We start from the raw sequence: 25,732 nt of genomic DNA on the forward strand, positions 1-25,732 counted from the left end.
AAAAGGAGATTAAACAGCAATTATACTTTGGGAGTGTTTGAAGTTTCTGCAATGGAAAATGTAATGATATTCAGCATTCTATATTTTTTTTTTAAACCCAACTATTAGTAGTGTTGTAATTAGTATCGGAGCCCCAGAAGAATAGGGCCAATTTCAGCCCTCGCACAATGTTCGTGTTGTTAATGGGGGTTCTGTCTACTAATTGGGTGCTCCAGTTGTTCCCACCCCAAGGGAAGGCAACACAAGGAGCAGGAAAAGCAATGGACCTTTAATCACCCTGTGATGTACGGCATAATTGCTGACTTTTATCAACTCGCAGTTAAACAAAGACTCAGGAAGGAATAAACACGGCTTAATTGTACGCCTGCCACCACTCACAGGAGGGAGAACCTTGGAGGCAGCAGCTCCGTTAACGAAGCTGTGCTCTTTCTCCCAGGCGCACCAGGCAGACACGCGTCCAAGGCAAAGACAGGCCCTTCCTCCCAGCAGGCCTGAGAGGCTTCGCTTGACCAGAGAGACAAAGGACGTCTGAGTGCAGCTGGGAAAGGGCCTCCTCCTTCTCTCCCCTATAAGGCCTTGCTGAGACCTTATAGGACAGCAAACATTGGGGAGGGATGCAGAAGGCACCTCTAGGGAAAGTTATACCAGAAGGGTTAAGCTAAGCGTTTTTCACACTTGGGAACTTTAAGAATTCTGGGAGATGAAGTCCATGCATCTTAAAGTTGCTATGTTTGAAAACACAGACTAAATCAGGGGTGTCCAAACTTGGAAGCTTTAATAGCAATAGCAGTAGCAGTTAGACTTATATACCGCTTCATAGGGCTTTCAGCCCACTCTAAGCGATTTACAGAGTCAGCATATCGCCCCCAACAACAATCCGGGTCCTCATTTCACCCACCTCGGAAGGATGGAAGGCTGAGTCAACCTTGAGCCGGTGAGATTAGAACCGCTGAACTGCAGATAACAGTCAGCTGAAGTGGCCTGCAATGCTGCACCCTAACCACTGCGCTACCTCGGCTCCTTTAAGATTTGTGGACTTCAACTCCCAGAATTCCCAAGCCAGCAGAAGTCCACAAGTCTTAAAGTTTCCAAGTTTGGACACCCCCGGTGTAAATGTTTTCTTCTTAATACAATACTGATCCTTCCTAAAAGCTTTTTAACACCTTTGTAACCTTCTTAAAACTACATCTTGCACTGAAGTAGATGTTTTGATGGAGCATCACTTTTGAAAATAGCAGGGAGGGAAGGAAGGAAGGAAGGAAGGAAGGAAGGAAGGAAGGAAGGAAGGAAGGAAGGAAGGAAGGAAGGAAGGAAGGAATTTTCAATTACCTGGATGAACTGCTCCCAGGAATTGCTCCAGGTCCAGTAATGGGCCTTATAAAGCCCAACCCGCACTGCCATCATCTCATTGCCACGGTAATAAAAGATTGGTCTGGTTGAGAGAGGATGGGGAGGGACAGAGAGAGAGAGATGTACAGTCACATGAGAAATGTAACATGCCCAAACAACTCGCTTCCCCCCACGCCCCCCCAGGCGGCTACAGAGATAAGGGAGACAAACTCTTTAGCAAAGCCTGGCCAGCAACTCAGCTATCAGTTCGGAACAGGCGGCCGCCTAATAGCCCTTCTGCAAGGTTTTCAATTAGCATTTTTAAAAGCATCCATCAAAAGGGAGAGCAGAGCCAGAATGAAACCTTATACCAATTGTCTTGCCAGAGATTCTTCATCCTTGAACTACCAGGCTGTGAAATTTCACACGGAGGAGCCCGCTGACTTAGTAAAATACTCAAGGGAAAAAGGCACCTGTGTGATGGAGATGCCAAAGATACAGGAGGCCAAATTACCAGCCCCAAAGCCAGGGGAAACCGAGCTTTGGAAATTTGCTTTGAAGGCGAATAGAACAGCATAGATATTTCATTCAATGATTTTTTTTCAAAACAATAGCAATAGCAATAGCAGTGGACTTATATACCGCTTCATAGGCCTTTCAGGCCTCTCTAAGCGGTTTACAGAGAGTCAGCATATTGCCCCCAACAATCTGGGTCCTCATTTTACCCACCTCGGAAGGATGGAAGGCTGAGTCAACCCTGAGCCGGTGAGATTTGAACCACTGACCTGCTGATCTAGCAGTAGCCTGCAGTGCTGCATTTAACCACTGCGCCACCTTGGCTCTGACAAGAAGATAACGCACCACATTATTTGTACAAACTCAATGTTGCGGAGTCAGGAGGCTGGGGATAAGTTGCTCTTTCCCGGAATTATGTGACTTTTAAGTGACTAAATCTAATTAGGGTAAGCAAATTGTAGGTCAGCCATGCTGGTATCCCTGTATTGTATTGTGTCTGTAGCTTGACCGAAAACCTTAGCAACAGAACTGTTGGAAGGGGTGCTGTAGAAAAAGGCCACAGGCCCATCACATGAGCCAAGGTGGCGCAGTGGTTAAATGCAGCACTGCAGGCTACTGCTAGATCAGCAGTTCAGCGGTTCAAATCCCACCGGCTCAGGGTTGACTCAGCCTTCCATCCTTCCGAGGTGGGTAAAATGAGGACCCAGATTGTTGGGGGCAATATGCTGACTCTCTGTAAACCGCTTAGAGAGGGCTGAAAGCCCTATGAAGCGGTATATAAGTCTACTGCTATTGCTATTGCTATCACATAACCAGAGCAATTTTGGTGCAAATCAAGGACGCTGAAGTGGAAGTATCATCTATTAAATCCACGCATTTAATGCAGGCATGAGCAAACGTGTGGTCATCCAGGGTTGTTAAACTCCAACATCCTGTCATGGCTTAAGGCAGTGGTTCCCAAACTTGGCAACTTTAAGACTTGTGGACTTCAACTCCCAGAATTCTCCAGCCAGCAGAGCTGGGAGTTGAAGTCCACAAGTCTTAAAGTTGCCAAGTTTGGGAACCACTGGCTTAAGGCATGGAACGTGGAAACAGCCTGATTCAACAGCAAACCCATGCTACCCGGTCTGCATCCCCATAGTAATTAGGGAGACCTGTGGAACAGCAGTGTAAATGCTAAGGCACAGGGAGGGACGAGGCAGCCACCGATGTATGTTTCGAGCTCCAGATTCAACATCCAGAAAACCTTTAGGAAGCAGGTGCTTCATCCTCACGAACAAAGGACAGGAGTAACCCTTCTGTAATAGGAGGCTGCAAAAATAGCCACCTATTTCTCCTGCGTCTCAATAAGGCTGAGGGTGGAGAGGAGGGATTGGCAGAAAGCTGCAAGAGGAGGGGGTGCCCGTAACTCACCTGTCAATTACTTTGCCTTGCAGGAGGACAGGCAGGAGGTCGATGCCATCAATCTGTCTGTCACTGGGAGGCTGCAGTCCTGCCAGCGAGAGGCAAGTGGTGAAGAGATCCATCACGTTGGCCAGCTGGTAACTCACCTGCAAGCCACAGGACGAGAGAGAGCGTGCGTGGGAACGCTTGCTTCAGTGACGCGAGGGCTGAAAAACCTACCTCTCTCTCGGCCTTCTAGCCCAGCCCCAGGATTCCCAGAGACGTGTCTCGATCAGGGCTCTTCCGCGGGAAAAGCAGGGTGCTCTGCCACTAAGCTATGCGTCTTCTTCAAGGCGGTTGGCTTTGTTCTGTCCAAACTTAAGTACCCAGATTCTTAAGTCTGCTTTTTCAAAAGGCAACCGGACTTCCTTTTTTTAAAAAGAAAATTGTTATGCTTTATTAAACCAAGCAAGTCCAGTTGCCTTTTGGAAAAGCACCTTTGGGACCACTGTGACGGGATGACTGAGAATAGACTTTTGCTCAGATTCCGGATCTCCCAAGTGACCGAGAGAGAGATGCGGAGGGCCTCCAAAGCCATTTGGGATGCTGTAGCCACAACCACCAGCAGGGTTCTCCAGAGCACCATTTCCCAGCCATGGCCAAGAGGTGTTTGAATTCTGGGAGTTAAAGTCCACACTTCTTGAAGTTGCTAAGGTTGAAAAATGCTGTTCTGGATGACTGGAGGATGTTGGAGGTGCAGAAAAAACAGAATTTCAACTCCACGTAAAAAATTTAGGGCTGAGATGATGGGATGCAGCTACAGAGCAAACCCCGACCGCCACCAGCATATTCCCACACCAGAAATGGATAGTCAGATCCCTGCGAGTGGAATGTTTGGGTAAATTCTTATTATCTTATTATCAAGGCTCTTATTATTCTTGCCTTGCATTAAAAAACTCCACCAGCCCAGGACGGGTGTGTGACGATGACACTGATATCAAAGAAATGGTGGAACAAAATCACTTTAAAAAGGATGCAAAAGGAGGGACAGAATGAAACGTGAATGACAAAAATTAAAATATTTATTTTAAATAATTAAATTGAATTGTTAAATTGTCCCACAGCAGGTTGGCTAGGGCAAGTGGTCCCATTCCACCTGGGACCACCAGCAACCGCTCTTCCTCCCCATTATTCCACCGAACCAGATAGCTCATTTTCAACAGCCGGTTCTGTCACTAGTCTCCCAGCCTGCTCCCTGCATGGAGGACAGAAAACTTCTTAAAAGAAGCTAAATGCCAATGTTATAGCTACTTGCATTTATCTGCAGCACCATATTGGAGAGATAAAATCTGGGGCGGGGGTGGAAACAGGAGGAGGTTGCTAGGGGCCGGGGGGGGGGGGAGGGAATGTTGCCCTCTCCTATTTTCAGAGGGTGAATGTAGCACTTTCTTCTGTTGACAATCTCTTTCCCCCCTTTGCCATTCCCGTAACAAAATGGGGACGAGAAGCGAAGAGATCGTTCTGAAGAGTCGTGGCTCGGTGGAAAATAAATAACGAAAGCCAGAGGAGCTAGATCAGATATTTTCCATATCAGCAAACAACAGCCCGTACCACGGTGCGCAAGAAGAGGGTGTTTATATATATATATATATATATATATATATATATATATATATATATATATATATATATATATATATATATATATATATAAAATAAACTCTCAGCACATACAGAGCATCTTTAAGAAAATGAAATCCTTTTTGCCGCGGGCCACATCGGGAGAAGAACTAGCCAGCTCCGGCGTTATCAGCGCTTTCAAGCTCTAACTCTGAATCAAAGGCGACAATTAATAAAGTTGCCCCCGCCAGGAATGGAAAGGAGGAAAGCTAAATATTTGAAACTGGGTGAACAAATGTCAGGGTGTTTTTTTAAATAAAATCCTTTTACATTTATCACAGCAAGCAGACCTGATATCCCTGTCTAATTCAATTTCAATTTGTGCCTTGTGGGAGATAGTGAAGAAAAAGGTTGCAGTGCTGTCTTCCGCTTGATATGTTCTTTTCTCCTTCAGGGAGCAGAAGTGGGGGAGGGGGGGAGGAGGAAAAGAGATGGAATTGGGGGAGGGGCTGGAACAGGTGAAGGAGCATGAAAATACGAAGTTCTGCAGCTCTGCATCCTTGGAGAAAGCAGAGGCAGCAGGTGAACTGGGCCAGAAAATTCTGTCTGCAGGCAGTCCCTGAGATACCACTCTAATGGAGCCTGCAGATTATGGTTATAAGTCTCAAATGGATCAGCCATGTGACTGCCATGGGTTTACTAGCTTTATTGGTGGTTAAGCAAATCCAGTGTTCACTATGGTGCAGGACTGCCAAAAACTGGAAGTGACATGAAAAGAATTCAGAATCATCTGTTTGCTATAACCCAGTTCAGTTTCAGTTCAGCAGTGAATGTTGTTATTATAGATCTGCCATATAAAACACAACTATTGTAAGTCCTACAGAGAAGATTCCCACCCACCCCAGATTCCCACCTGTCCTGCAGGTATGTGTCCTGGCCACCAGGCAATAGCTGGTTCTCTCATGCCACCTTCAAAAGTCGTTTCCTTGCCACATAGGAAAGGGCCATTGCTGCCTCCTGCATAAAGAGAAAATAGTTCCAAACTGTTTCTCGGCAGAGAAAGGTAGAATTTGAATTCAGGCTACTGGGCTAATAAGTCATTCAAAAAGACACTGTCGACTTGACAGCCCCCCTCCCCACCCCACCCCCATATAAATACTTATTTGTAGACAATGCCTTTGGAAGAAAGTGTGGGAAGTTATCATCCAGCCCTCTCCCAGAAAAATGAAATATCCTAGGAAATATTAAAAAGGCAGAATATTTCTCTGGATGTGAAAAGAAAGAAACATGCTTTGAAAGACAGAATAGTTGCCTGTAGCTTCCTGCCCATCCACACTTTGTCAATAGGCCATTGAGAAGGCCAGGCTAGCCCACTTTACATAATAAAGACCTCTCCACTGCAGCTGCAGGGGGAAGGGATATTACTCAACTCTCCACATGGCATCTGAGAACCCATCTATACCTGGATTCAAAACAGCCTAGAGAGTAGTCCCCTGCATGGCACCATGGGAGTCTGACAACCAATCAGAATACACTTCTTACACAGGAACAGGAAACAGAGAAGTGGGACTAAACAGGGTATAAAAAGCCTAGCAAGCCCCTCCCTCAGCCCTTCTCTTCTTCTCCACCAACATTGAAGCATGTGATCACCTTTTCTGGTCAGGGCTCAAGCCATGTGGCCCTGTCCACCAATAAACCATCTTTCCAAGCAGCCTCCATGTCTCCAGTGTCTTCTTCCCCACTTGGAGCTGAACCCAGAACCCAGAACCCACATTTCTTTCAACAAAAGCAAATTAGCTTCTAATATTCTGTCCCGACTACCAACCCTACCAAGGTCCACTCCAAGAAAACTGACCTTGTTCTGGGGCTGAAATGAGGGCGGCCCCATTGTCAGATGTAAAAAACACAAAGGTCTTGTTGCTGATGCCCAGATTCTGAAGGTGCCTAAGAATTTTCCCAATGCTAAAGTCAATTTCCCGCATAGCATCGCCATACCTAAGAGACAGGGAGGAGAAATTACAAAGCAGTTGAGGTGGACATGAAGGTATCTGAGTGTGTATGTATATATTTGTGTGCCATGCACCATGTCTATGGGGCACAGCATTTGCAAAGTCTCTCATATATAACCGCATCACTTAGGAGTGAACATCCACAGTACACTGCTCTCAGAGCAGCTTATAATACAAGAATAACACATTATAAAAAACAACTATGTTTCCAAAAGGTCCAAATAACTAAAATTTGAAGGCCTAGCCTGTAATAATACTCCTTGCTCAAAAGAAATGTTAATACTAATTGTTTCTAATTGTATTTGCATTTATAAAACTACACTTATATAGAATGTTCATTCTAACTAGCTAAGCAGATAGAAGATTTTTTTTTTGGGGGGGGGGGAGATCAGTTTTCTCAGTAAAATAGAAGTGAAAAGAAGAGGGGTGAGGCTAAGCCGAGGGCATCCCATCTTAGTAAGAAGCAAGGAGCCTAATAGAAAATTCCTGTTTTGCATAAGCATGATTTCTGTGAAATGAAGAAATAAGATTTATGGGGGGCTCCAGAGCTGGCAGCCTTGTCTGCATTTTTTGCCTCTCTTCTTGATTTTTTCCAAGCTGGCATTGTCTCTTTCTCCAGCTCCAAGCCGAATAGATTATATATTGCAGCAAAGAAAATTACATGGACAGGTAGAGCCAGAAGGAAGTTTTTAATGGGTTTATCAGCTCATGAGATCCCATTTATGCAGCACCAAAGGAATTATGAAGTTAACAAGGAAAAACAATGCATAGTTCCCATCATTTACAGGAACACGCTATGCTTCCAGATATTGCTGGATTACAACCTCTAGCAGACTCTGCCAGCATATCCACTGGCAAGGAGTATTGAAGACTATAAGGGTGCAATATCCAAAAGATCAGTTTCTCCATTGCAACTTCATTCTAACATAGGACATAGAAAGCAGAGAACTTTTATCAACCAATAACTGCATTTGCCCAGCACAAGAAATCAGTCACCCCCTTCTAATTCAGGTTGCTCAGTGAAAGTAGGACATATTGGTAATTTACAGTTCATTGTCATTCAAGGACAGAAAACCTAGCTAGTTTCATAAACCACAAATAAAGGAACACAACCAAGAGAGCCATTTATTATTTTGCACTTTTGGACAAGCACCCCCCCCCCCTCCTTTTGAAAACATTTAAATGAGGGTGGGGGGAGGGAAGAGTTCCTGTAATAGAGGAAACCGTTTCAAATTTGGGTCAATTTCTTTCACTTTCAGGGGGCTAATCATGTATCAAAAATTCCTCCATTTATAACATTTAAGCAGAATTCTTAGAAAGAAAAAGAAAACCAGCCCAGGAATTTCTTCTTCAAAACAAACTGGAAAAAAAATAACAAATTCATTATTTGCACAACAAAAACCAAGAGCTGCTTGGTAAGATTGTAACATGGTGGAGAAGATGCAAATAAAACACAAAAATATAGAAAAGGGGGCTTGCATTTAAGGTGGGGAGGGGCCAACAACTAGAGGGGCAATCTATTGCAAGAGGTCGTCCCCATCAGCCCTCCCCTGCAAAGCTGGCTCATGGGATCTGTAGTCCAAAACATCTCCTATACTCTCTCTCTTTGTGTGTATGTGAACAGATATATTTTTTATTTATTAAATGTTCAGATTTCCCTGTTTAACTCTTGCTCTCTGTTGCAAGAAGGGACGTTCCCTATCAACACCCCCCACCCCACAGGTGGCTGATGGGACTTGCAATCCAAAGCATGCCTAGGATAAACCCAAATCTCCCTCTGATTTATCAGTCCTCGAAGCTCCCTGCAGTACAAATAGAGGACATTTAAAAACCGGGCCTTTGCAGGAGGGGTGCGGGCAGGAGGCAGCCTCGAACCGAAAAAAAAAAGGTAAAGCCACCGCGGCCTCTCATGCAAAAGGGGGGTTCGCTGGCTGGAGATTGGCACTTGTAGTCCAAAGGGTCCTCAGGTGTGGAGGAGGAGGAGGAGGAGGAGGAGGAGGAGGCGTTGCACCCTCACGCGCGCAGGCCACGTGCCCGCCTCCCATCGCCCTCACCTGGGCGGCCGCAGCACACCTGCCCAGGATCAGCCACGCGCCTTTCCCGCCCAGCGCTTCTCGCGGCCCGCCTCCACCCCCACCTCGGCTGCGATTGGCTGCTTGGGAAGCCCTTTCCGTCGGATTGGCTGAGCGGCCTCTCCATCTCCGAGGGGCGGGGGGCAGTTTAAAAAGCCGGCGGGCCGAGGGGGGGAGAAGCGAGCGCGCTGCAGAGGCGGCGGGAGGTTCCGCGGCGTCTCTCCTCCCTTCCAGAGAGACGGCGCTGCGCGGGGGAAGCAAAAACCCCTCTCTCTCCCCCGCGACTGTCGCCTCAGCAGCCGAAGACTTCGTGCCAGGGATCGTGCCAGGGCCTCTGGCGTTGGGAGGTAATAACTCTGGCTTGAGACGCTTAGACCAGTGTTTCTCAACCTTGGCAACTTGAAGATGTCCGGACTTCAACTCCCAGAATTCCCCAGCCAGCTGGCTGGGGAATTCTGGGAGTTGAAGTCCGGACATCTTCAAGTTGCCAAGGTTGAGAAACACTGGCTTAGACCTCGCGGGGCAGCCTGTTCTCCAAGGGTAATTTTAACCACGGCGTTTATTGCTAGGAGTAAAAAGCCAGTGATGGCTGAGTTAAATGTCTCAATAGTGTCTCACCTATGGGGAGTTACAACCAAGGGGTTTCCTTCAGGGAGTAAGGTGGGCTTCTGAATAGTTTTAGCCAAGGCTGAAGTTTTTAGGAGTAAAATATCCGTGGGATCTGAGCTGTATCTTGTTTCATGGGATAAGGGACATAAATGCCTCTTCCTAAAATTGCTGAATTGATTTTCTAGCCTCTGAACCTCAGGTAGACATTTGGGGATGTTGATTTGTTTATTCTATTTCACAGGCACTCACTATGCAAAAGGAGTCAAGACTGAAGACATCAAAGCTAAGTCATTGGTTTCATTAACTATCCAGCGCCACATGCATTCAGCCAAGAAGCCTGGCAGCTACTGTTGGCAACGTGGTTTCATTACTGCAAAAACTTTTGGGCCTTGCTAAAGCTGACCTTAAGGCAGTGTTTCTCAACCTTGGCAACTTGAACATGTCTGGACTTCAACTCCCAGAATTCCCCACCCCAGCCAGCATTTCTAGGACTTGAAGTCCAGACATCTTCAAGTTGCCAAGGTTGAGAAACACTGCCTTAAGGAATGCTTTAGTGAAGTTTTGTTCAAAAAAAACCCAAAGTAATGATGATTAAAAACAATGGGCATAAATGTGACAAATGTATCTTAAAACAAATAAATGATTTCTGATCTGGGATAATTTTAGCCATTGGCTGTGGGAACCAGAGAAGGCCCCAAAAGCATTCTCCATATCAACGTGGTGTGGAAAGGGGGTGATGCCCCTACTTGTAGAGGTTGTCCAGTCCCCGAGCTTCCACTCATACTGAATGAGCCCGGGAGTCAGCCTGCTACCTGTCTCATTCAATCCCTGAGCTCTGGAAGACACCCCCTGGACAGCCTCTCTAGGGTTCCACTGGGTGACCCTTTCAGTCCCTGAGTGAGCAGTGAGGGCGAATCACCCTGGAGGAGTCAAGAGCGCTCAGCTGCAAGTCTCCTCCAGTTCCTGAGGATCCCCTCAGTACTCCGACTGGAAGGGAATCCTTTTGGATCACCTTCTTCCCACCTTCTCTTCCTTAGAAAGAATGCCAGGACCAGCCAGACTTCTTGGAACCAAAAGTAAACATATTGATGCTGTGTAATATGACGCCGTATAAAAATAAAGATTTGTGGCTCATAGTGGAAAGGAAGGGCCCTTGGTGCTTTTTGCGATTGGTGGTTTTCTTGCTAATTTTTCGTAATCAAACTAGGGAACGTCATAAGTGGTTTGAGAGAGAATGGTTGCTCTCAACTTAGGTTCTGGTGGCTTGTTTCAATGTTGATGGAAATGATCTTGGAGGCTCTTTGGTTGAACTATTTGTCGTTGTTGTTTGACATGTTGTTGATTTAGAATTGTTCACTTCTTGGCTGTTGGTCTTGGAGTTTATGCTTATATAGGTGCTGACAGCTGGTAAGGTTGTGTTTTGGTCCAGTTTGTTTCTTTTGGGCTTCGTTGTTGTGCGCAGAAGGTGGTATTGTTTATGTCTATGTCTAATGATGGCTGATTAGTTAGAGTTGCCTGGCTTTTGGAAATATCCTAGTGTTCTTTGACTTGGGTTGGTCTATGATGGTCACAGTTTCCAAATGGAAACAATGGTTAGGTTTGTCAATATGTTGTGAAATTAAAGAATTTTCATGTATTCTCCTTGCTAGTTGTGCTGTCATGATCATAGATTTTATACCTTTCTTCTCAGATTAATTATACTAATGGTAATGGTTCTTAGAACCAGAAAGAAGACCTCAACGGCCCCTTTTAATGCTAGGTGTGGCTGTTGATGGACATTAGATTCTAGATTTTCATGCCTGGTGTAATTTGGGCCACGGTGATGGTTTTTAGAACCAAAAGGAAGACCTCAACGGCCCCTTTTAATACTAGGTGTGGCTGTTGATGGACTTTAGATTCTAGATTTTCATGCCTGGCGTAATTTGGGCCACGGTGATGGTTTTTAGAACCAGAAAGAAGACCTCAGCGGCCTTTTTTAATGCTAGGTGTGGCTGTTGATGGTCTTTAGATTCTAGATTTTCATGCCTGGCGTAATTTGGGCCACGGTGATGGTTTTTAAAAAAAGAAAGAAGACCTCAATGGCCTTTTTTAATGCTAGGTGTGGCTGTTGATGGACTTTAGATTCTAGATTTTCATGCCTGGCGTAATATGGCCACGGTGATGGTTTTTAGAACCAGAAGGAAGACCTCAACGGCCTTTTTTAATGCTAGGTGTGGCTGTTGATGGACTTTAGATTCTAGATTTTCATGCCTGGCGTAATATGGCCACGGTGATGGTTTTTAGAACCAGAAGGAAGACCTCAACAGCCTTTTTTAATGCTAGGTGTGGCTGTTGATGGACTTTAGATTCTAGATTTTCATGCCTGGCGTAATATGGCCACGGTGATGGTTTTTAGAACCAGAAGGAAGACCTCAACGGCCTTTTTTAATGCTAGGTGTGGCTGTTGATGGACTTTAGATTCTAGATTTTCATGCCTGGCGTAATATGGCCACGGTGATGGTTTTTAGAACCAGAAGGAAGACCTCAACAGCCTTTTTTAATGCTAGGTGTGGCTGTTGATGGACTTTAGATTCTAGATTTTCATGCCTGGCGTAATATGGCCACGGTGATGGTTTTTAGAACCAGAAGGAAGACCTCAACGGCCTTTTTTAATGCTGGGTGTGGCTGTTGATGGACTTTAGATTCTAGGTTTTCATGCCTGGCGTAATTTGGGCCACGGTGATGGTTTTTAGAACCAGAAGGAAGACCTCAACGGCCTTTTTTAATGCTAGGTGTGGCTGTTGATGGACTTTAGATTCTAGGTTTTCATGCCTGGCGTAATTTGGGCCACGGTGATGGTTTTTAGAACCAGAAGGAAGACCTCAACGGCCTTTTTTAATGCTAGGTGTGGCTGTTGATGGACTTTAGATTCTAGATTTTCATGCCTGGCGTAATATGGCCACGGTGATGGTTTTTAGAACCAGAAGGAAGACCTCAACAGCCTTTTTTAATGCTAGGTGTGGCTGTTGATGGACTTTAGATTCTAGATTTTCATGCCTGGCGTAATATGGCCACGGTGATGGTTTTTAGAACCAGAAGGAAGACCTCAACGGCCTTTTTTAATGCTAGGTGTGGCTGTTGATGGACTTTAGATTCTAGATTTTCATGCCTGGCGTAATATGGCCACGGTGATGGTTTTTAGAACCAGAAGGAAGACCTCAACAGCCTTTTTTAATGCTAGGTGTGGCTGTTGATGGACTTTAGATTCTAGATTTTCATGCCTGGCGTAATATGGCCACGGTGATGGTTTTTAGAACCAGAAGGAAGACCTCAACAGCCTTTTTTAATGCTAGGTGTGGCTGTTGATGGACTTTAGATTCTAGATTTTCATGCCTGGCGTAATATGGCCACGGTGATGGTTTTTAAAAAAAGAAAGAAGACCTCAACGGCCTTTTTTAATGCTAGGTGTGGCTGTTGATGGACTTTAGATTCTAGATTTTCATGCCTGGCGTAATATGGCCACGGTGATGGTTTTTAGAACCAAAAGGAAGACCACAACGGCCCCTTTTAATGCTAGGTGTGGCTGTTGATGGACTTTAGATTCTAGGTTTTCATGCCTGGCGTAATTTGGGCCACGGTGACGGTTTTTAGAACCAAAAGGAAGACCTCAACGGCCCCGTTCAATGCTAGGTGTGGCTGTTGATGGACTTTAGATTCTAGGTTTTCATGCCTGGCGTAATATGGCCACGGTGATGGTTTTTAGAACCAGAAGGAAGACCTCAACAGCCTTTTTTAATGCTAGGTGTGGCTGTTGATGGACTTTAGATTCTAGATTTTCATGCCTGGCGTAATATGGCCACGGTGATGGTTTTTAAAAAAAGAAAGAAGACCTCAATGGCCTTTTTTAATGCTAGGTGTGGCTGTTGATGGACTTTAGATTCTAGATTTTCATGCCTGGCGTAATTTGGGCCACGGTGATGGTTTTTAGAACCAGAAGGAAGACCTCAACGGCCTTTTTTAATGCTAGGTGTGGCTGTTGATGGACTTTAGATTCTAGATTTTCATGCCTGGCGTAATATGGCCACGGTGATGGTTTTTAGAACCAGAAGGAAGACCTCAACGGCCTTTTTTAATGCTAGGTGTGGCTGTTGATGGACTTTAGATTCTAGATTTTCATGCCTGGCGTAATATGGCCACGGTGATGGTTTTTAGAACCAAAAGGAAGACCTCAATGGCCTTTTTTAATGCTAGGTGTGGCTGTTGATGGACTTTAGATTCTAGATTTTCATGCCTGGCGTAATATGGCCACGGTGATGGTTTTTAGAACCAGAAGGAAGACCTCAACGGCCTTTTTTAATGCTAGGTGTGGCTGTTGATGGACTTTAGATTCTAGATTTTCATGCCTGGCGTAATATGGCCACGGTGATGGTTTTTAGAACCAGAAGGAAGACCTCAATGGCCTTTTTTAATGCTAGGTGTGGCTGTTGATGGACTTTAGATTCTAGGTTTTCATGCCTGGCGTAATTTGGGCCACGGTGACGGTTTTTAGAACCAAAAGGAAGACCTCAATGGCCCCTTTCAATGCTAGGTGTGGCTGTTGATGGACTTTAGATTCTAGGTTTTCATGCCTGGCGTAATATGGCCACGGTGATGGTTTTTAAAAAAAGAAAGAAGACCTCAATGGCCTTTTTTAATGCTAGGTGTGGCTGTTGATGGACTTTAGATTCTAGGTTTTCATGCCTGGCGTAATATGGCCACGGTGATGGTTTTTAGAACCAAAAGGAAGACCACAACGGCCCCTTTTAATGCTAGGTGTGGCTGTTGATGGACTTTAGATTCTAGGTTTTCATGCCTGGCGTAATTTGGGCCACGGTGATGGTTTTTAGAACCAGAAGGAAGACCTCAACGGCCTTTTTTAATGCTAGGTGTGGCTGTTGATGGACTTTAGATTCTAGATTTTCATGCCTGGCGTAATATGGCCACGGTGATGGTTTTTAGAACCAGAAGGAAGACCTCAACAGCCTTTTTTAATGCTAGGTGTGGCTGTTGATGGACTTTAGATTCTAGATTTTCATGCCTGGCGTAATATGGCCACGGTGATGGTTTTTAGAACCAGAAGGAAGACCTCAACGGCCTTTTTTAATGCTAGGTGTGGCTGTTGATGGACTTTAGATTCTAGATTTTCATGCCTGGCGTAATATGGCCACGGTGATGGTTTTTAGAACCAGAAGGAAGACCTCAACAGCCTTTTTTAATGCTAGGTGTGGCTGTTGATGGACTTTAGATTCTAGATTTTCATGCCTGGCGTAATATGGCCACGGTGATGGTTTTTAGAACCAAAAGGAAGACCACAACGGCCCCTTTTAATGCTAGGTGTGGCTGTTGATGGACTTTAGATTCTAGATTTTCATGCCTGGCGTAATTTGGGCCACGGTGATGGTTTTTAGAACCAGAAGGAAGACCTCAACGGCCTTTTTTAATGCTAGGTGTGGCTGTTGATGGACTTTAGATTCTAGATTTTCATGCCTGGCGTAATATGGCCACGGTGATGGTTTTTAGAACCAGAAGGAAGACCTCAACGGCCTTTTTTAATGCTAGGTGTGGCTGTTGATGGACTTTAGATTCTAGATTTTCATGCCTGGCGTAATATGGCCACGGTGATGGTTTTTAGAACCAGAAGGAAGACCTCAACGGCCTTTTTTAATGCTGGGTGTGGCTGTTGATGGACTTTAGATTCTAGGTTTTCATGCCTGGCGTAATTTGGGCCACGGTGATGGTTTTTAGAACCAGAAAGAAGACCTCAACGGCCCTTTTAATGCTAGGTGTGGCTGTTGATGGACTTTAGATTCTAGATTTTCATGCCTGGCGTAATATGGCCACGGTGATGGTTTTTAGAACCAGAAGGAAGACCTCAACAGCCTTTTTTAATGCTAGGTGTGGCTGTTGATGGACTTTAGATTCTAGATTTTCATGCCTGGCGTAATATGGCCACGGTGATGGTTTTTAGAACCAGAAGGAAGACCTCAATGGCCTTTTTTAATGCTAGGTGTGGCTGTTGATGGACTTTAGATTCTAGATTTTCATGCCTGGCGTAATATGGCCACGGTGATGGTTTTTAGAACCAGAAGGAAGACCTCAACGGCCTTTTTAATACTAGGTGTGGCGGCTGATGGACTTTAGATTCTAGATTTTCATGCCTGGCGTAATTTGAGCCACGGTGATGGTTTTTAGAACCAGAAAGAAGACCTCAACGGCCCTTTTAATGCTAGGTGTGGCTGTTGATGGGCTTTAGATTCTAGATTTTCATGCCTGGCGTAATTTGGGCCACGGTGATGGTTTTTAGAACCAGAAAGAAGACCTCAACGGCCCTTTTAATGCTAGGTGTGGCTGTTGGTGGACTTGGTGGGCAAGGATAATTGACGCGCAAAATATAGCCTCTCATTATCAAGACAACCCCTGCCTTCTCGAGGTGCCCATCGTTTTCCAACAGAAGGGGCTCTGTCGACTCTTGGGCCCGGCGAGCTCAAGTAGTACTCAGCCTAGAATCATGGATCCCGTTGATTCAGGATGCATGCGACTCTACAGCGAAGGGATTGGCGATGCCGTACCGACGCTAAAGACTTAAGTCAAGTAAGTCAAGTTCAGATTCTAGATTTTCATGCCTGGTGTAATTTGGCCACGGTGATGGTTTTTAGAACCAGAAGGAAGACCTCAACGGCCCTTTTAATGCTAGGTGTGGCTGTTGGTGGACTTCATTCTAGATTTTCATGCCTGGCGTAATTTGTCCTTCAATGTTGAGTGCATTTCTTTCCTCTCTTCTCCTTGATTTTTTCCAAGCTGGCATTGTCTTGTTTTGCAGATCCAAGCCATGGTGTATGGAAAAATAACTACAGTGTTACAGCAGAAACTCCTTTACTCAGAGGCCAAGAGGCAGTATGCTGAAGCGAGAACCGGCAGTGGAATTCTGCAAGTTGAAGTCCACACATCTCAAAGTTGTCAAGTCAGAAAAACACTGATCTCAGTGATGCCCTCCAGCCTCTACAACTCAGTGACCCACACAGTTTAAACCATGCATGGCACCTCCACTGAGTGAGGTTTTAAGGACTGGTTTGGGATTCTCTCTTGGGGCAACAGGGAAGGGAAAGGGTATGTTGCTCAAAACCAACTTACAATCCTCTTTGGCTTGTGCCTAGGAACTCCCTGGAGGCGTACACGGGGGCATGCGTGGCATCGATGGCCCAATAGAGCAAGAATGGCTGATGGCTGGCTTGCTGGCTGCTTATGAAATCCAGGGCTTCCTGGAAGAGGGAAGCAACTTTCAATGCAATCGCCCGGACTACAGAAAGGATCTTTGGGTTTGAAACAAGTGTTTTCAGAGTGAAATTACCTGTAAGTACATTTGAGTTAGGTTTGCTTCTCCAGACTTACGATCAATTTGTATATCTTCGTAATACCTACAATAGAAAAGACAACCAGAAAAACATTCCTTGCACTTTTAGGTATGCAATAATAAAGGAATAAGGGTTTGCTCCTCCCGATGCAGGCTGCTGTTGACAGAGCTACAAGGTGAGCTCCAAGGAGTCAAATTATTTTGCACAATTTCTTGTTCTAGCTTTTTCTTCATTCTGACTCATTTCCCTCATCATCTTGCTACTTTATAAAGAGCTGTATGAAAAATTGTGTGTACACTTTTCAATCTGAAATGTATGTTTTTGTAAGCCACCTTCCCTGATGCGTTTTTGTCTGTGCTTTTCAGTGCAGGTTTTAAAGGTGCGGACCGTGGTTGCCTTGTTCAGAAGAGCACTATCAGCTTATGACTGACTTGAGTCTCGATTCAGATACAACTTCAGGAGCTGCGAAAGCTAGGAACGTTCATAATTAAAATATGAAATTTCTCTTCCCTCCTAGGAGATGATAATGTGAAGAATGAACTGTATGTCATGTCTGAAGCTTGTTTAATGTGAGCTTCCTGGAATGAGTAGAATCAGATGACTTGTAAATGAATTTTAAAAATGAAACAAAGCCGTATGGACAAGAAGTAAGTGGGAGGCTAGTCTTTTTCTGACTTCTCAATGATTAATGTAGAAACCGGGAGTTCACACCTAATTTACTACATGTCGTAGTTTCTCAATGAATGGGTCCAGATCTCTCAATGTGCTTTCAAGGTGATGTTATCATTTTCACTGCAAGTATTTGTATTGTGGCAGAAATTCTGGAAGGCGAGGACTGCCCAGGTATTTGATCCAGAAATTTACAGCCTCGAGGTCTCGAAAAGAAAGTGGTTCCACCACAAAACCGCGTTCGACTAAAGGGCGCTCGACGAAACCGCGTAGCTGACGTCATCACAGCGCGACAACAGTGCGGAGAAAAAAGCACGCTGTAAACGCTAAACCTAAAATTAACACCTAAACCTAATCCTTAACCTAACCCTAAACCTAACCCTTAACCTAACGCTAAACCTAATCCTAACCCTTAACCTAACCCTAACCCTTAACCCTAAACGTAACCCTTAACCTAACCCTTAACCTAACCCTAAACCTAACCCTTACCTTAACTTGAATCGGCTTGCTTTCAAAGCGCTATTTAAAGCGCCCTTCTTTCTCCGCGCTGGCTGTTGTCGCCCTGTTGATGACGTCAGTGACGCAGTTTAATCGGGCGCGGCTTAGTCGAGCGCGGTTTTGTCGTGCCACGAAGGAAAGCAATACAACCACTACTCAAACTTGGCCAGAGGAAAAGCACGAGAATGCAGCCCAAACTGCCCATGATAACAACGCTCAAAACCAGTTGAGCAAAACTAGGAAAGGAACAAAGAAGTGATGTAAAAAAGGAAGCTTACCTGCCAATCATTTCCAAATTCCTATAAACAGGAATGTTGGGGGTGGCTTTGTTATCATACGGTCCAAAATGGCAATTGGGAGATCCAAACCAGGTGTCAAAGCCATGCCTCAAGGGATGGAACTGAGGTTGGTGGCCCAGGTGCCTAGAAAAGATTATTAGCCAAAGGGGGGGGGGGAATTGCATCAGAGACAGCCAACAGCTCCTACCTTCAATACCACCACCCCAAAAAAAATCACAATTCAGGAAACTGGAGGATGGAAATAACACCCACAGCCAAGTAGCAAGCATTGGAACACTTCTTTACTTTATGGCTCTTCTTCAATCTTCTTAGTTCATTCCTCCCACTTCTCAAGCTTCTTTGCTTGGCTCCTTCCTCTCTGTCCTGCCCTGAGCAATGCTGCCTATTTATTTTTTTTAATTGCGGTGCTATCTTTCAAAACCAGGATTTCCTAAGGCAATTTATAACCCAAACCATTTTCTGATACCCAAATACGCGTGAGCAATGTATTGCTCCTTGCTATTCTCAGCTGCTCAGCAGCCCCTCCGGTTCTTTGGCTGGTCTTCAACGGGGCAGAGGAACAATTGCGAAGAAGGACGGAACGAAAAATCAGCTGCTCACAGTGAGGCCCAGGAGAAACTGCAACCACAAAGGGCTCACTGGAACTGCACTTGCCTGCCAGGCACAAAATTGCCCTCCAGCGGAGAAAAGTGCAGGAAGAAATGTAGCTGGGTGGTTTTTCCTGGGCTTGCACAAGACCCGTGTGATTCCCAGGAAATACGCATTCACTACACCAGTGTTTCCCAACCTTGTCAACTTGAAGATGTCCGGACTTCAACTCCCAGAATTCCCCAGCCAGCGAATGCTGGCTGGGGAATTCTGGGAGTTGAAGTCCGGACATCTTCAAGTTGACAAGGTTGGGAAACACTGCACTACACAGCCTATCCCTGTCACCTGACAAGGCCTTTTTTGCTGGAGCCACGTGGCCACTTCAGAGTCAAATAACTGCACATCCCTCGTTAGAGCTTTTGTTTCGGTCAAATCTTCCTTTGAATTTTACTAGAGAGGAAAGCAAACTTCCAGGGTTTAAACTAAGAGCCTAAGGAACTAAAACTGCCAGGAGAGCTGCAGATCTTTGGCCCTGGACTGAGCCAGCTGAGGTTGGAAATCAGCTGCCTGGAAAGGCAGCATTTCAAGGAGCTCCCTCTTCCAGTTAAGCTGCCCCTATGCTGCTTGAATCTGTTACCCAACACGCATGCAGCCTCTCTGGAGAGCCCCTGGTTGGGGAATAATCTGCCATATAGCAATCAGGGACATTAATGAACCAGGTGATAAATAGGAACTCTATCACTTCGGTGGGTCTCTCCTATTTTTTGTGGATCAAATAACACATTATTCTTTGCAGCTGCTGCAAGCTCCTTTTTAACCATGATTTATGTAAGGAGAATCATTTCCTGGCTGTTTCTGTTCTTAACACCTGCGCCAGCACTACAGAGGTTGGGTCATCAATTTAAATGATCCAACTCTTTGCTCATTTAAAGATGCTCCCGGGATGCAGTGCAGGCAGATTGAGGTCAATATTTGCTCACCAGCTCTCTGTTTACCCTCTGCCCATCTAGATTATGGCCCGACTCTTCGAAGGTGCGCTAACACCATCAATCCTTTTTTTCCTGTGGGAATGGTACATTTAACTGGGATCAGAGAGAGGCACTTTCTCCTCTGCGAGGAAAGCGCCACATCTTCGTATTCCAAGGGAGTCAAAACTGGGAGAATTGACAACCTGGTACAAGCACTGCATGCAGCATTGTCGGTGGTGATGAAAATAAATGGAAGCAGCACATGGATAGCTCAGAAATCAATCACGGCACACGGCTATCCAGACATCTTGCCTAGATTTCTGAAGACTCATGGACTGAACAGTTCCCCTACAAAAAGCACAGAGGTGAAGTAGGCAGAAAAAAAAAGTTTACCATTTGCCAACTATCTTATTGGCATAGCCTGCTTTCTTCAGCAATTCGGGAAGGAGCAGCTCAGAATCCGGGATGCCCCCAGTTACGTCCTGCGGCGTGTAGGCTGCATGAAGACAAGAACACTATTTAGCTAGATGAACAAGCCACGGGAGTTGGATTGGTGAGCTGGTGCTCTCCTGAACAGGACTTAGAGACCTCTAAACCAGACTATGGCAAACACGCCAAGAATAGATTCCAACAACACACCCTTGGGATCCGTTCAAGGTATGCATTCACTTCCCATTAATTCTTTACAGCAGGAAAAGCAAAAGGCTAGACTGGGTTTTTTAAATTCGCAGAATATAAAAGGGGTAAAACACTAATCCAGCAAATTTGTGCGTCTCCTACTGAGCAGCAAACCTGACCCATCTTTCTTTACAAACAAGCAGAGAAGTAGGCTTTCAACAAGGTACAGAACGAGCCCGAGAGACTTGAGAAGATATGTATTTATTTAGATTTACAAGGCCACCCAACTTAATACTGGCTCTAGATGGTGCCGGGGACTGCAGGCTGGACATCTCCCCGCCTATCAACACCGCCTAAAGCCAGCCTTGGAGAAGGGAAGGAAACCACCCTGCTTTCCATTCCCAAACTCCACAGCCGGTCCAGGAAGACGCCCCAATGGACGGCACGAAAGCTCCTGGGAGGCAAGAAGAACTAGGAAGGCCACACGGTTGTCTTCTCAGTTCCTCCAAAAGCCAACAAGAAGTACAGGCAGTCCTTGACTTACAACAGTTCGTTTAGTGACTGTCCAAAGTTACAACGGCACTGAAATATGTGACTTACGACCGTTTTCCACACTGTTGCAGCATCCCCTTGATCACGTGATCAAAATGCAGATGGGGCCTATTTATGATGGCTGCCATATCTTGTGTCTTGTCTTCGGACAAGCCAGGTAAATGGGGAAGCCAGATTCACTTAACAATTGTGTTATTAATTTAGCAACTGTTGGAATTCACTTAAGTATGGCAAGAAAGGTGTTTCACTTAGCAACAGAGATTTTGAACTCAATTGTTGCAAATCAAGGGACTACCTGTATGATTGATTCTACCTTCGTGCTCTGCCCCAACCTAGAGCAGATCCTGATTCAGTCATCTGCTTCTTTTGGGGCCCTGAAGCTCATCTTTGAATGAGGTGGACCGGAAAATACTTCTGCCTTCAAGAACTATTAAATGTCATTGAGAGCTCAACTGAGAACCTTGTAACTCCCAGCACAGCCATTTTAGCAGGAATTTTCAATTACCTTAGCTAGTACATCTCTGTTAAGCCATCACCAAGAAAGGCAACGCAGAGGCCCTTAGCCTATTTTAGATGCTGCACACATTCTTCCATGAGTCTCTTGCCCTTGTCATTCTATGAAAAGCCCCCCCCTCTTCCAGCAAAGAGAAACACCCACGCTTGCCGGCATGCAGCATGCATCAATCTGGGGCTGCAAATGCATGCTTCAAAACATATGGTCTCCTCCGGCATCTGCCATTTTGGAACAAACAATTCTAATGCCAGCTAGATTGGCCTCCGATCAGCTCAAGCTGGCATCTCCCCATAAAAATCCTGGAGCAAAGTGCTCATTATGGGCAGCTTAGTGATGCCCTCCAGATGCCCTTGCCGAGTTTAGAGAACATATTTCTGCTAAGAGAGTAAATTTCAAGCAGATTGCTTAAACTACAATAACACACGACCCCTTCAATTCCTCTTTTGTCAAATGTTCCTTAACCCATTCGGCACAGAAGCCAGCACAGACTTGATTCAAATTCTAGAATACAAGCTGCATTAAGACTGCTTGGAAAGACTTTTTTTAAGACCTCAATGGAGATCCTTGTGGTGGTTTAAATGATCATGCAAAAAACATTCTGAGGTTGCCTGTTCCTCTCTCTTTGCAGGTTAGCCAAATGCACCCTGTAAGTCTCCCTTAACATGAAACCCTGAAGCCAGGTCTTTCCCTTGGCTTTGCTTGCAGGAAGAGGACCTACCGTTTCTGGCATGGGCATTGGTGGTATAGAAGCCATTCCTTATAGGGAGACGGCCTGTCAGGAGTGCTGCCCTGGCTGAAGAGAAAAGAGAAACATGAGGACAGCAGATCCACCAAGCCTGACTTTCTTCCAAGCACCCAATGAGGACCACAGTTCTGCTGTTTCAGCATCACTACAGGGAATCCTTGACTTACAACCTGACTCTTTACTTGAGAGACCGCCTCCTGCCAATCACCTCCCAAAGACCTATTAGATCCCACAGACTAGGCCTCCTCCGAATCCCATCTGCCGGCCAATGTCGGCTGGCGACTCCCCGGGGGAGGGCCTTCTCTGTGGCTGCTCCGGCCCTCTGGAACGATCTCCCCGTTGAGATCCGGACCCTCACCACCCTTCCGGCCTTCCGCAAAGCAACTAAGACCTGGCTGTTCCGGCAGGCCTGGGGCTGTTGAATTATCCAGCCCCATTCGAGGTTACGACTGTTGTTGAATTTTAAATTGTTTGTCTTTTTATTTTTATTTTGTACCTCCCTCCCCTTCAGATTATTAGCCGCCCTGAGTCTTTGGGGAATAGGGCGGCATACAAACTAAATAAAACCTTAAAAAACCTTTAAAAAAAAAACAACCACATGGGCCTGGAATTACAGTTGAAAGTCACGCTGATCATTAAGTGGCTTACCACACCCAATTTTACCTTTTTTGCAGTGGTGGTTAAGAGAACTACCTTGGTAGTGGGTCCTTGGTGCTCTCGTTTCATTGTTTTCTTGCAGACATTTCGTTACCCAAACTAGGCAATAGAATTCAAAAAGCAACAATTGCCTGGAGCTCACTCAAGAAACTCTGGGCTAGGAAAGACATTCGTCTGAAAACCAAAGTCCGTATATACAAGGCTGCTATCATACCAACGTTATTATACGGTTGTGAAACCTGGCCAATAAAAATTGCTCATCAACACAAACTGGACTTATTTCAAAACCGTTGCTTGCGTAGACTTACGAAAATCAAGTACTCTGAAAGAATATCCAATGTTGAAATCCGCCGAAAATGTGAGATCAAAATGTGAGCTGGCGCTGGCTAGGCCATATATTGAGAATGCCAGAAAATCGAATCCCAAAAATTTCCCTGCTTGCAGAGCCTGGTCCGACCTAGAAACGGCCAAAAGGAGGTGTTCGTCTAACCACTCTGCGTCACTTCAAACGGAAAGCCGAAGATATAGTCATGCGCCCATTCAATCTTAGCCGAAAATCATATAATAGCGACTGGCTGCACCACCTGACAACCCCAGCCCAGGACCTAAAACAGTGGCGTCAAATTTCCATGGAAGTCGCCTATACCCACGATGGGTGAAGAGGCGTCAAGTACAAGTACAAGTACCTGCTAGTTCTGATGATGTTAGGGAAATGAAATGTCTGCAGGAAAACAAGCGAGCTCAGAGAGCATCAGGCCCCTCAGGGTATAGTTTTGCTTACTGGGAAGGAATGGGTGCAGCTAAACATTGGATGGCGCCCATCTTTTTACCCACAGGCCCATGACATTTCCCTCAGATTCCCAAGTCTACTTACATGGGGAACAGAGAGGGTTGGCGGTGTAGAAGCTTGGGAAAAGCATCCCTTCTGCAGCCATCTGGTCTAAGTTTGGGGTTTCTTTGGAAGGATTTCCAAACACACCTAAGTCACCCCAACCCATCTGAGGAAACAGCAGCAGGCGAGAAAAGTGAAAGCTTTTAGATCCAGAAAGTTAGCTTTTTAACCTTTATATTTTTTCCCATTCAAGTATTGTCCGATTTCCTCTGGGACAATAAGGAAGCCACGCAACCAAACTTAAGAATGTGCCACAAGTGGCATCCCTCTGGGGGAGCATTTATATCCCAAGTCTTTTGGTCTCCATCCACGGTCACCAAGGGGCCCAGAACAGATCAAACTAGGATAATATTCCTGCTATTATTTTCTTGTTGGGAGAGTGGCTGCTTTTGAGCAGAGTTTGGTTTTAAGGTAAAAGTAGTGTGAAAGGCTATTGACTTGCTGGTGACTCTCACAACGGCTCCAGGAAAGTAATTCTGCAAGGAAATTATGTACTCCGTGTTGGCATAAGTGATTTTGTGGCCGTCGTGTGAATTTTCCATTCAACATTATGAGACTAAAGGAAAATCCAGGGAAACGGTGCCAGGCGAGGGTTTTCTATACTGGCACCTGCAGCTCACACTCTTAGCCAGACTTCATCTACAACTTTTTTTTTAATGATACACACATACTGAAAAATAATAAAATGAGAACTACTTTGTTGCACAGAAAAATAGGCAAAACAACAGGAACTTTCTTTTAAGGTAGGCACACGCTCATGTACCTACCAACTATTTCCAGCAACAAAAACACAATAAAAATAGCTTACTAAATAAAGAGGCCCATTAGGAAATTCTTTGCAAATAATACAGTCAGCAGAAAAGTGGAATAATTTCCTTAAAATGGTTGATGAATCATAATCACAGGAACAGATCAAGAGCCCAGAGCTGAATCTGCGCTGGATACGCTGCTAGGCCTTTTCCTGAAATGGAGGGGCAGCCATCGCAGCAGATTTCAGCCTGTCTAGGGAAAGCCTGTGACCCCCCACTTGTTGAGAGGGCCCAGTCCTCCTCCAGACAATCCAGGTGAGGCGCTGAGAGGAGCCTCAATCGCAGGGAGGCCATTCCATCACCCTGATCAAAACAACTGAAAGTATTACTCAGAATGCAGGAAATATGCAATGGGAGAAAGTCCCAATTCTCATAACCATTTTTTCTACAGAGAGTAACAACTTTTGGCATCCTGATCAGCCAAAGTAGTGTAAGTGTATAAGTAGTAGAGTCAGTTTGGAATGAGTGGCATATGAATTTAATAAAAACTCAGCATTTCTTCAAAAATCTGGGAGTATCCATAGAGATTGACCAGTCCATAAAGATTTTCAAGCTAACAAAAACTTATCCCTGGCAGATAGGAGAGAGGGTAAGGGGGGAAGATGAGGAGGATAAGGAGGAGTGGAATGAAGAGAGAGGAGAAGGAGAAAGGAAGGGGAAGTAGAGTAGAAAAGGATGATGGAGGGAAGAAAGGATGTAGAAGAGTGGGAAGCAGAGGAGAGAAGAAAGATAGGAAGAGAGGGACAGGAGAGAGGTTAAGGGGGGAAGATGAGGAGAATAAGGAGGAGTGGTAAGAGGAGAAGGAGAAAGGAAGGGGAAGTAGAGTAGAAAAGGATGGAGGGAAGACAGGATGTCGAAGAGTGGGAAGCAGAGGAGAGAAGAAAGATAGGAAGAGAGGGATAGGAGAGAGGATGAAGGGGGAAGATGAGGAGAATAAGGAGGAGTGGTAAGGGGAGAGAGGAGAAGGAGAAAGGAAGGGGAAGTAGAATAGAAAATGATGGAGGGAAGAAAGGAG

At 45.3% G+C, this 25,732-nt stretch overlaps 1 protein-coding gene and 1 long non-coding RNA gene across 3 annotated transcripts in view; one reads left to right on the forward strand and one right to left on the reverse strand.

The window, feature by feature from the left end:
• GALNS (galactosamine (N-acetyl)-6-sulfatase) overlaps window positions 1-25,732 on the reverse strand; it is a 38,577-nt gene that overhangs the window by 11,636 nt on the left and 1,209 nt on the right. Inside the window, exons 2-11 of the mRNA XM_032230623.1 lie at window positions 23,891-24,014; window positions 22,333-22,407; window positions 20,324-20,426; window positions 18,354-18,497; window positions 16,905-16,971; window positions 16,688-16,815; window positions 6,704-6,843; window positions 5,762-5,865; window positions 3,259-3,395; window positions 1,330-1,432 (exon numbers count right to left, since the gene is read on the reverse strand). Of these exons, the coding sequence (XP_032086514.1) occupies window positions 1,330-1,432; window positions 3,259-3,395; window positions 5,762-5,865; window positions 6,704-6,843; window positions 16,688-16,815; window positions 16,905-16,971; window positions 18,354-18,497; window positions 20,324-20,426; window positions 22,333-22,407; window positions 23,891-24,014 (1,125 nt within the window). The remainder of the gene's footprint in view (window positions 1-1,329; window positions 1,433-3,258; window positions 3,396-5,761; window positions 5,866-6,703; window positions 6,844-16,687; window positions 16,816-16,904; window positions 16,972-18,353; window positions 18,498-20,323; window positions 20,427-22,332; window positions 22,408-23,890; window positions 24,015-25,732) is intronic.
• On the forward strand, window positions 16,822-22,325 carry LOC116517585. Of its 2 annotated transcripts, none has more exons than XR_004256475.1 (3): window positions 16,822-16,906; window positions 17,017-17,555; window positions 22,243-22,325. It is a non-coding gene; the product is annotated as an uncharacterized LOC116517585 (long non-coding RNA). The 2 variants fall into 2 exon arrangements; XR_004256474.1 differs by lacking the exon at window positions 22,243-22,325 and adding an exon at window positions 19,973-20,315.

Source organism: Thamnophis elegans, chromosome 14 (genome assembly GCF_009769535.1).
Source record: "Thamnophis elegans isolate rThaEle1 chromosome 14, rThaEle1.pri, whole genome shotgun sequence".
NCBI classification, from domain to species: Eukaryota; Metazoa; Chordata; class Lepidosauria; order Squamata; family Colubridae; genus Thamnophis; species Thamnophis elegans.